General features: G+C 39.6%; 1 protein-coding gene across 5 annotated transcripts in view; it reads left to right on the top strand.

Moving 5' to 3' along the window:
- The first annotated feature begins 13 nt into the window (after positions 1-13).
- The window catches only part of Rexo5 (RNA exonuclease 5), a 37,039-nt gene continuing 24,906 nt past the window's right edge, over positions 14-12,146 (top strand). The window contains exons 1-4 of one of the 5 annotated variants that reach the window (XR_005880747.1): positions 14-415; positions 4,745-4,882; positions 8,007-8,066; positions 8,282-8,469. Coding sequence is in view for 1 of the 5 variants with exons in the window: in XM_040755521.1 (XP_040611455.1) it covers positions 8,257-8,469; positions 9,353-9,471 (332 nt within the window). In the remaining 4 variants the exon portion in view is untranslated. The other 4 variants (XM_040755521.1, XR_005880754.1, XR_005880748.1 and 1 more) reach the window with 4 other exon arrangements.

Below are 12,146 nucleotides of genomic sequence, written 5' to 3'. Positions count from 1 at the left end.
GGAGCGGCGAGGGCGGTGTCAGCTATCTGTGGGGCGTGTCCGGCGCCGTCCCCGACCTGGAGGGCGTGGACAGAGGCCTGGGAAGGGCGAGCAGCTTAGCTCCGCTGCCGCAGACTGCAGGTAGCCTCTGGAGCTCCGCGACGCCTTCGGGTAGGGCGACTTGGATGTCTAGTCCTCACTTAGGGAAATGTCTCTGACGGCAAAGCGCGGTAATCTGGTTTGAGCTGCTTCGAGGGAAAAAGTTATAAACTGTCACTCCTCCTCTCCCGCGCCCCGCTAGTCTTTCCCTGCAGCGCGATGGAGCTAGAGAGAGACCAAGACGGCTCCCTAGAAGAGGAAGGAGGCGAACTCGGCCTTGGCGACAGAGCTGGGTAGGCCTCCGTGGCATCTTGAGGACACGCAGCCTAAAGCCAAGGTGAGCAAAAGAGAGCCCCAGCGGGCGGCCCAAAGCCGTTTGTGGGTCCAAGTACCCCAGCCACTTGAAGAGTCCGTGCAAAAAGATCAGGGCTCATCCACTGACTTCACTGAACCCCGTTCTCTGATCTGTCAAATAGGGATAATTTAGTAGTCCCAGAACTTGGGAGGTAGAGACAGGCACGGATCTCTGAGAGTTCAAAACCAGCCTGATCTACACAACGAGTTCGAATACAACCAGGGCAGTTATTCACAGAAACCTTGTCTCAAAAGAAAAAAAAATTAACAAAACCCGACAAAACTGACTTAATGTCTGGTACACAGAATATTTATTAAGATGTGTGCATCAGGAAATGTTCCAGGAATATCCTTGCACACCTAAACAGAATTCTCTGCTTCCATACAATTTGTATTTCTATTGGGCAAAAATAAAGCTGATTGACGTTACTAATATTGAGTAAGAGCTAAATAAAGATAGGTCATTCGTCAAGTGCTTTTCATTGTCTGTCGTGCGCCCACAGCAGTGACCTAGGCACTTGAGGTGTATTAATGAATAAATAAATAATATTGCCTTAGTGCCGTTTACATTCTAGAAAGGAGCCAAAACACTGAGATATAATTGTATGATATTTTAGAAAGGGATTAGTGTCACAATTTTTTTATTAAAATGGAATATTTATGACTTATAAAACTAGCAATAAAGAAGAAGGAAATATGAAGATATTGACAATTTCACTTGAAGATTAAAAGTGAAATATATTTGGCTTTATAGAAAAGTTGCAAAGCAATACAAACCTAGCCAACAATGGAAAATAGTTGCTGACCCAGTGCAATGCTATGTTTTTCCCTATTGGGTGATTTTATTTCCTTCAGTGCCCTACATACTCACAACACAACCATCAAAATAAGGAAATTAACATGAACATATTGATGCCATGTAATTCTCAGAGCTCATCCAAGTTTCTTATTTGATTAATCTTTTTAGCATGTGGTCTAGTGTAGAGTCATATTTACTTTTTAATGTATCTTCTTCAACTCTAATAGTCATTTGACATTTGTGACTTTATTTTCTTTTGAGGAATTCTGGATCAATTAGTTTGTTTCTTTTTTGATTGGATTGAGGTTACACATCTTTGCAGGAATATCACAGAAATGATAGTCTTTTCTTGGAGTCTGTATATGTTTTTGATTGGTCCCATTGTTCCTTGATTGCTTAAAGTAGTAAGATGGTGATACTAACCTTGATTACTTAAGATAGTAAGATGGTGTCTGCCAAGCCAAAACTCTGTAATTTTGTAGAGGACTCTTTTTCATCACCTCAATTTATCTATATGAACTCACAGGTAATTATTTTGTTCATTAAGCTATCATTGTTAATTTGTTGTTGGTTTTTTTTTTGGTTCTGGGTATTGAATATAGAACCTTGAGTACCCCCCCACACACACACACTTCTGCCTCTTTTTGATGCTCTTTCACCAAGTTGCCAAGCTTGACCTTCAGTTTGCTCTGTGGCCCAGTAGGTCTTGAACTTCTGTGATTCTCCTGCATTCTCAGAAACTGAGATTACAGCCCTATACTACCAAACTTTACTATTTATTCTTTTAATTCTTATTTTCAAAATTACTTATGTCTATTGGTTTTTGCCTGCATGTATGTCTGTGCACTATGTGCATGCCTGATGTCTGAGGAGACCTGCAGAGGGCGGTGGATCGTCTGAAACTGGAGTTAGAGCTGGTTGTGAGTCACTATATGGATGCTAGGAATTGAAGTGGGTTTTCAGGAAGAGCAGCCATTGCTCTTAACTGCTGAGCCATCTGCCCCTCTGGCTGTTTATTCTGATGTTCTAAGTAGCCAAGATTTGATCATTAACTAGGTTTTGTGTTATGACATGACTGTATCACTCTGAGCATGCTATTGCTTTCTGGTGAGAAGGGGTATCCTGGAATCAGCTTGGTTCTTTTTAGTGAAGAATTGCATTTGTAAATTTAAAGTGGGGGTATCATAGGTGGCTTTATTCTATTAGGATGTCAGTGGTCCCAAAAGATCATGTTAATGGGTATGCCTGTGCATTTGTAAATATATGCAAACCTGCATTTACATCTAGTTTCCTGAATTCATATTAATTTATTCAATTTATTTATAGTCAGAGTTCTTTGTAGTTCCTCTTTTTTCATATCTTAGCTTCTTTTCTGATAGAAATAAAACTCCTATTATTTCCAACAATTAATCCTTAATCACTGTCACCACCTCCTGAACCTACATCTTTGCCCTGCTCGGACCCAGATTAAACACATTTGAAGAGCTGTCGTTATTGTAACAGACTCTGCCAGCATCCCTGTTACATAGACACTTACCCTGTTCAGGCTCTAAATCCTGCACTAAGCACTTCAGCATACCATAGCCAGTTCCTAACATCCAGTGCTAGGGCAAAGTGTATTACCCTTCACAACATGTGGATTGCCTTGGTCTGTTCAGGTATGGTTCTGTGAGGATGTACTAGGCTTCTGTTCATAGTTCTGATCCATCTTCCTCACAAGACATCCTTCTTACTCTACTCAGGATCTTAGTATTTAATGCCTAGGAACAATGATTATTTATTACCATATAGACCTCCATCTTGCTTAATCTTTATCAGTTTCATACAGTTTGGTTTAAAAAATAAGTCAGAATTAGCAATATTTATGAAGAAGCAAAATATGTATGGTAATTTGGATGGGAAATTTATCTTGGGGAAATGAGTAGATGGATGAATAATAATATCAACAATAAGAATATTCATCCTAGGCTGGAGAGATAGCTTAGAGGTTAAGAGCACTGACTGCTCTTCCAGAGGTCCTGAGTTCAATTCCCAACAACCACATGGTGGCTCACAATTATCTACAATTCAGTCTGGTGCCCTCTTCTGGCATGTAGGCAGAACACTGTATATGTAATAAATAAATCTTAAAAAAATATTCATCCTAATATTTGTATTTTTTAAAAAATGTTTTACTAAAAGAGTTTTTAATATAAAATTTTTCTTATATATATTTTATTTTATTTTTTTGGTTTTTACAAGACAGGGTTTCTCTGTATTGTTTTGGAGGCTGTCGGTCCAGCCTGGCCTCAAACTCACAGAGATCTGCCTGCCTCTGCCTCCCGAGTGCTGGGATTAAAGGCGTGTGCCACCACTGCCCGGCTCTTATATATATTTTAATGTATTTAGTTTAAACCATTTTCACCTGTTAAAATTGGTGTTATATAAGTGATAGAGAAAACTACAGATTAGGGGTGGAGATGGTTACAAAGAAAAATGAATGTTTGTGAAATCCCTTGGGGGAAGTGTAGTACAGAGATGAAAAGAGCTTGGTCTTTAGAGTTTGCACTCCATTTGTGGTTCTATAACCTTTTACTTCATTTCTTTGTTGTAAATTGGAAGTAATGTTAGTCACCACTTAAAAGTTGTAAGAATTAGGGATGTGGCCTGACTCAGTGGTAGAGGACTTGCCTAGCAAGGACAAGGTACTGGGTTCAATCCTCAATGCCTCTAACAACAACAAACTTTCTATGAAAAAAAAAAAGGTGTGGAGCCAGATAGTGGTGGTGGTGTCGCACATCTTTAATCCCAGCACTTGGGAGGCAGAAGCAGGCAGATCTCTTGTGAGTTTGAGGCCAGCCTGGTCTACAGACCGAGTTTCAGAACAGGCTCCAAAGCTACAGAGAAACCCTGTCTCGAAAGAAAAAAAAAGTTGTAAGAATTAAATAATTTGATACAAATAAATTTCTCAAAACTTTGGCTAGGTACTGGCAATGTGGCTCAATAGTAGAACACTTACATGCCTTGCATGTACCCTGACTTCAGTCTCTACTACAGCTGCTTTAAATAGTGGTTAATAGAAATAGTCATCATTAGTTTAAAGCTATTGTATAAGTTAGGGTTTCCACTGTTGTGATAAAGCACCCTGATTTCATGACCAAAAGCAGCTTGGGGAGTAAAGGGTTTATTTTAGTTGCATGTTCAGATCATCATGTACCACCATGTCTGGCTTGAATACTTATTCTTGTACATTTGTTACCTCTATGATGATTTTTTAAAAAGATGTATTCATTTTATATTTTATGGTCAAATATTTTGCCTGCGAGTATGTGTGTGTACCACATACATGTTTGGTTTGGTACCCTTGGAGGTCAGAAGAGGGTTTACTGAAGCACCACTGTAGGTGTTGAGAATCAAACCCAGCTCTTCTACAAGAGCAACAAGTACTCAACCATTGAACTGTCTCTCCAGCTTTGCTTTATGGTTTCAGTCCATTTTCACATTTACCTCTTCATTCTCTTGTTTTTCCTACAGATGAAGACCAAATGGATAGAGATGTCAACTGTTTATGCTGGGCCATTTATCAAAAATTGTAACATTGGAGCTGTGAAGAAGATGTTTAACAGCTTGGGCCCAGTCCAATCAATAACTCTTGTTCTTGAAACTTACATGGTAAGATAAGAAAATTAAGATTTTTTAGCTTTATTTCTTAAAATCAGATGGTTATGGGAACTGTGCAGCTAACAAATTAGTGAAATGAGCTTGATTGTCTCCAGCTATGTCTGATAGGGGCAGTAGCTGACCCATGTATAATCATTTTTTCCAGATCTTATGTTTTTGTGTACTTACAATTTTTATTTTGTTTTGCTTAAAGAGAAATATACCATGTCTGCTGAAGATAGGTGTGATGGTACATGCCTTTAATCTCAGAACTCTAGGAGGCAGCGGCAGAAGGATCTCTCTGAGTTTGAGGCCAGTGTGGTCTCCATAGAAAATTCCAGGAAAGCCAGAGTTACTTAGAGAGACCCTGTCTCAAAAAAACAAAAACAACAAAATCCCTGATGGTTGAATGTAGCCTTTGTGTTAACCTCACCTTTAAGTGATAAAAAATAGCCTTTAAAAAAGAATAGTTGGATGGGGGATGATGGAGGATGGGCTGGAGAGATGGCTCAGTGGTTAAGAGCATATACTGCTCCTCTGGAGGAGCTGAGTTTAACTCCCAGCAACCACATCAGGCAGCTCACAACCAGCCCCAGGGGAATCAAAACCCTCTGGCCTCTGTGGGCATATGCATATACTCACACACAAACATACATACACATAACTAAAAATAATGCATTTGAAAAATAAAGAAAATGATACTCTTTTTTAAAAAAAAGAAAGTAGTGAAGTTATCTGGCAAAATGGTTCAGCAGATAAGGCACTTGCTATCAAATTTGATGATGTAAATTTAATTTCTAGGACTAACCACACACACACACACACACACACACACACACACACACACACACACAATAAAATTACAGAATTGTAACTTGCCTTTCTTAAGAAGTTACATAGGTATTTGTTTTGTTTTGTTTTGTTTCGAAACAGGATTTCTCTGTGTAGCCCTGGCTGCCCCGGAACTCGCTTTGTAGACCAGGTTGGTTTTGAAGAAGTTGTATAGGTTTTAACTACAGAGTAGGCTAATAGCTAGGATACAATTAAGGATGATAGATTTATAAGTGGTTTTGAGGGTGAGAGGTGTGCGTGCGTGTGTGTGTGTGTGTGTGTGTGTGTGTGTGTGTGTAACTAGGGATTAATCCTAGAGCTTTAGGCATGTTAGACAAGCACTCTACCATTGAGCTATATCCCTAACCCTTTTCATTTTAGTTTTAGAGAGGATCTCGTTGTATAACCTGTGTCATTTCTAAGATACGCAATCCTCCTAACTCAGCTTTTGAGTAGCTGACATTACAGGTGTATGCCACCATGCACTATACTCAGCTTTATTTTCATTTCCTATTTTTGAAGAGAAATGTATTTTTAGTGTATTTTTAGTTGTAAGGGGCATTGAGCAATGTAAGAAGTTCTACTGGCCTACTTTTCTTTTTAATTCTCTAGTCTATTGGAGTAAATGTGTATATTGGATTTTTATTTATAAAAATACTCTTAAGGATCTTTATGCTTTTAAAACTACTTCAATAAAAGGAAAATATTTTTAATTATTTAAATATTGACATATAATCTTAAAATTTATATAATTCAAAGGACTTAAGTAAATCTCCATCTTTATGGTCATACCATCATCAAATCATACGTAGATAAATGGCTAAGGTTGACATCTGAAGCAATAGCGTAAGCATGGAAGAAGACATGACAAGAATTAAAATAGGAGCATCGTGAAGATATCTGTAGAAGCTGGGTATGATGGTACATGAAGGCAGAGGCATCACAACTGCTGCACAGTCAAGGCACCCTGATGTAGTTCCAGGTCAGCCAGGCCTGCATAGCGAGCGTCTTTCTCCTAGGATGAGGGGTTATTTACAGAATACTATGTAGTGAGTAGTAAAGATGGAAGCCTCCAGAGGGAGGACTAAAGCAGATGAGAGAAGGACTAGGAGAAGATGTCAGTACTTTTTGTTTCTACCTTTAGAATGTGGAACTGAGGCAACTCATAACCTGGTACAATAATAACATGAAAATGAAGTAGAAGGACTTCTAAAGTTATTTTTTGTTCCTATAGCTGAAAATTTAGATACTGATTATTTCTGAGAATAGACTTGGTATTGGGAAGTTTGTTGCAAGACTGTAACCACTTATGTCTTCCTGTTGGCTTTTGTTGTTGTTTTTTGTTTTGTTTTGTTTTTGTTTTGTATCATACACCTAACATGCAATTTATCTTTCTAATCCTTTAAGTTCACAGTAAGCACACTGATATTATACAGTCATCATGAGCATCCTTCTCTATAACTTTTCATCATTCCAAACTGAAACTCCCTGTAATTTTTAAATTTCAATCTCTTAATAGATATGTGGTTTGTAGGACTTCTTCCTATTTTATGAACTGCCTTTTATAATTCGGTAGCCTTGATGGCTTTTAATTTTGAGGAAATCTAGCTTGTCTTTATTTTTCCTCCTTTGGGTCATTTTCCAAAGAAAAAAATTGTTCAAAACAATGTCATAAAACTTTTCTGTAGGAGGGCTTTTCTCTATGATGATATGTGGCTCAGGTAATTACAGTGGTTTAGTGACTTTGCATCATAAGATGTGTCCTAGCTAGTGGAAGAACTTAGCTTCCCAAATGGACTGGAAAACTGTCTAAAAATCAAGACATCTGGGAATCCCTGCTTGTGACATACATGAAGGACCATAGTGCCTTGTGATAAACATTAAGAGCAATTAGGTAGTGATGAATTTGTTAGTTTTCCTTGTATTACCATCACAGTGGGCTTTGATTTTAAATGAAAAAATAGAAGTTACTGTCTGAAAATCAATTCCTGAACTTTGGTGATTTTACTTAAAGTTGACTGACAATCTACAGTCCACTGCCTGTCTGGCCTGGCACATTAAAAGGCATCCATTGTGGTTTGGGTCCCATTCTCAGTCCCTCTCTCTAGCAGTTTGAGTTGGAAAGTAATGATGGTAAAACCTTAGTCTTTCTACAGCCTCACTTCTGTATACAGTATGAAGTCCTGGAAGCTGCTCAGCTGGCTATAGAGACCATGAATGGCATTCTGGTAGAGGTTCCTACATCAGGGTAAGGTTGTCAAAGCTGAAAGCAGCTCCCTTCACCAAAGCCTCTTTCCTGGCCTAGAAGCTGTGATCCTGCCTAAAGATGTTAAAAGCAGAAAGCAAAAGAACTACTGTTTCTTGAGTAAGTTTACTCCATTAAATGTAGCCTTGAAGGAAATTGGAAGTAGTAGTAACATGAGGTCAAAGAAGGGACTCACCAAACAAGCTCTCTTGGAGTGGACCAGGGCGGAGCTTCTAATTTTACCCTATTCCCATACTGTAGCCAGGCCTTAGTATATCTGTTGGTCTGCTCTCTTGGCCCTCAGTAACAAATGTTGGGGTTTTTCATACTTTCAGAGTTCAAAACTCGTGACAGTGCCCAGGTAGCTCTTGAAATTTTCAAAGGCAAGGACTGGAAGTTGAAAGGCAGACATGCCCTGACCCCCAGGTACCTCCAGACATGGCTTAAGGACAGACACCCTGAACCAGCAATACCTTCAGGACTTCGAATAGTACCGCCTCTCTTGGAGAAGCATGTCTTCCAGGTAATGAGTGTGTCTTGGGGTCAGTGGAGAAGGTAGCTGCTGGGGTTTCTGGTTCTGGACCCTGGCCTTCTGTTTCTGGAGCACAGTCTGGAAAAACTTTGCCCATTGGCACTACATCCTTGAGGCTTTTTATTGGTTTTTTTTTCCTGCCCTGACCCCTGTCTTATGTCACTCTCCAGCCCTGGCCATATATATGTTCTTCTCTCAGATTTCAAACACTTTTGCCCAAAAGCCCATTCTTATTCGTCAAGGTAGTTCTGTAAGGAATGTTGAGGGACCAGGGTGGGAAACTGGAGAGCTGGGTAAGTCTTAAGTGAACTGGTTCAGGGGTTCCCAAAGTATGAAACATACACAAGGTAAATTTTGACTTTCATAGGTAGACTTTGCTGTTTCCACTTTTGTAGTTTAGGACTTAAACTATACCACATCTGACCTGAGATTAGGAAGACTAAGGCAGAAGTTGACTCATTTTAAAGGACATGCCCTTATAAAGAAGTTGCATGTATAAGAGTTGAGATAGAAGGCTGCTTAAAGCTTGGGAAACTTGGCTGTAGCCTCATACTTAGCAGATGAGGGGTAGAGATTAGAGCTGGTCAGGGATTCATGCAAGGTCACAGATACCCTTAATGGCAAAGGCAACCAGGGAACCTCATCAGTGATAGGACTCCCTAGCTTAGGGCCCTTTTGGAAGATCTACTTGAAAGGATCAACAGCAGCTGTCCTCTGCCTCAAAGGTTCTAAGTTACTTAAGGTGTGTAGAGGGCTGCAGTTTCAAACAGGGATTTTTTCCAGAGTTTCCTGTGATTTTAGAACCCAAGAAAGTGCTTTAACTCTTCTAAAGGTGAACAGGTAGCTAAATGTTGACACATGACTTTGGTCCTAGACTCTGAAGGAGAACCATTCAAAGATAGTAGCTTGGCACTGTAACCAGAGGATTGAAAGGCTCTACCACAGCCTGAATCCGGTCACCCTCTGCCTCATCTTGCTGCCAGGAACCAAAAAGTAAGACTTGATGTGTTGCCCTTGGGATTCTGACCCCTGGAATTCAGCTGTTCTTGAGGAAAGGCCTTTAGTTAAGTGATGTCAAGGCACATAATGATTTCTATGAGTTTTTATCACAGTTCTAAAAGGTAGACATTACACTCCTGTTTTACTTGTATGCTAATCCTACCTTACATATCAGAAGTATGTTCTTCCCTATTCTTTCCCATGCTGCCATTTCTTCTTTTGAGGGACAGCAATTCTATCCCTCAATTCTAATTTTAACCCTAGCAAATACTGAAATAGGCTATGCAGGTCTTGTTCTAGCTCCTATTATATAAATTTGTAACCAGTGGCCAAACTACTTATACATCATAGGTCTAAGATGGAAAGGTGGTATACACCTTTAATCTCAGCATCTGGAAGACTAAAGCAGGATTATGAGTTCAAAGCCAGTCCTGGGGTACATTGCGAAAACATGTCTCAGAGCAAAATTCTCTCGTGAGGGAGTTTTCAAAACATAAAGTATGATAAATTTTTAAAGAAAAATTAATGTTAAATCCTAAAACATATAGTGTAATGTGGGGTGTGTGTTTGAAGAGCCTTTTTGCAATAGTTAGAAATTTTTAGAACTACTTAAGTTTTTCTTTGTTAATTTATTCTTTTATCTTTTGTGTGTGGTTATACATACATGTGCTAAGATCACCAGGCTCACTGGCAAATACCCTTCAAGCCATTTTGCCAGCTCAAACTGTGTTGTTTCTTAAACATATCATAAAAACTGGGCTTAGTAGTGTATACCAGTAATCTCAGCACTTGGAAAGGTGAAGTCAAAAGAATAAGGAATTCAAGGCCAGCCTCAGCTACATAAGGAGTTTGGGGCACTGTGGGCTACATAAAATCATGTATCCAAAATTTAAAAATATCTTAAGATTTTGATATTCTAGGAGATTCTGTGCTACAAATGATAGCTTAAGTAGTATCTCTTTAATTTGGGAGAGTTTTCTTGTATGATCTTGTTGAAGTTCTGGTTTGTGCCATTGACTTGAGATTCCTGTCCTTCATCTGTGCCTCTCTCTCTCTCTCCCTCCCTCCCTCCCTCCCTCTCTCCTCTCTGTCCTCTCTCTCCCTCTCTCCTCTCTGTCCTCTCTCTCTCTCTCCCTCTCTCCTCTCTCTCTCCTCTCTCTCCCTCTGTCCCTCTCCCTCTTCCTCCCTCTCTGAGACAGGTTCTCTTTACATAGCCCTGGCTACTGGGATTAAAGGCATGTGGACACCACACATAACTAGATTATTGTCTTTTCATGGTATCCCACAGGTTTTTATATACCTTTCATGTGTTTTGCTAATTTTTCATGTTGTGTTCCAATTCTTATTTTTATGTGTATATGCATGAGTTTGTATGTTTATATGCCACATAAGTTTGAGTGCATTAGAGGTCAAAAGAGGGCAGAAAATCCCCTGTAGCTGGAGTTATAGACAGTTGTAAGCTACCTGATGTGAGTACTGGAAACCAAAACTGAACTTGGGTCCTCTGCAAGAGCAGTGAGTGCTTATAATCGCCTAAGCTCACTCTCCATTCCTAATTCCTCTACTCTATTTTCAAGTCCTATTGTTCTGTCTTCTTGATCCATTCTACTGGTAGATTTTCCCAAGTTTTCTAATTGGGTTATTGAGTTTCACAATTTCATTATGTCTACCTCTTTATGAAATTCAGTTTTCAGATCTTGAACTGTCTTGTCATTTCATTCAGCTATGGATTTATTCATTCATTCTTGGATTTATTCTTATTTTCCTAAGCTCAGTAAGTTGCTTACTGTAGTCTTCTTTAAATGTTTGGATTCACTGATAAGTGTTCTTTTAAATTGTATACTGGGATTCATCTAGGTAGCTTTTATTATAGAACATTTCTATAGGGCTGGTGAGTTGTGAAGGGAACATAATGTCTTGACCTGTCATATTTGTGTTTTGCAGTGTGACTGGGTCATGTAGACTTTGTTGGTTGTATGTCTGATTCTAGGCTGCCTCTGTTGATTGGACGTTTTGTTTTTGTTTTGTTATTGCCCAAGCTTGGTTGCTTTCAGATCAGGTATCAAGAATTGGTAGTCAGTCCTTCAGACACTCAATGTTGATTGTGGATTGGACAAACGGGTAATTGCAATTCAGTGGTTAGCAAGAAATATGGGGGGATGGGATGGATGGCTCTTGTGCAAGCTGGGCTCGTTGGGTAAGCCAGTGTCCTGGGTACTCTCTAGGCTAAGCCAGAGTATAAGCTGTGTGACTAAAGTGGGGCCTTAGGATTAGGAACATGGCAGGCAGGTAAGGGTTCAGGATACTCCCCAGGTTTGGCCAGGACATGGGATGACTAGGCAATGAGATTGGGGATGGCATAAACAGGCAAGAGTTCTGGGACTCAACAGACTGGGCCAGTGCACAAGATGTTTTATCCATTCTAGGCTCAGAGGTCTGGTGCAGTGCGGGTGGGCAAGGATCCAGGAGACTCACTAGACTGGTTTGGCACATGGGAATCTGTCAGACCCTTAACAAGCAAGTATTGTGCTACATACATAGACTTTGGGTCAGAATTATTAGAATCCTTATTAAGCACAAATGTAATGCCTCTGTTTAAGCAATTTGCCAAGGTCACACAACTAGTAAGTGCAATTACTCATGCCTTGAACCAGAATGATATGACTAGA

This window comes from Mesocricetus auratus, unplaced genomic scaffold (genome assembly GCF_017639785.1).
Source record: "Mesocricetus auratus isolate SY011 unplaced genomic scaffold, BCM_Maur_2.0 Super-Scaffold_4256, whole genome shotgun sequence".
Taxonomy (NCBI): Eukaryota; Metazoa; Chordata; class Mammalia; order Rodentia; family Cricetidae; genus Mesocricetus; species Mesocricetus auratus.
Note: the sequence above shows the minus strand (reverse complement) of the source record. Positions and strands in the feature narration are given on the sequence as shown.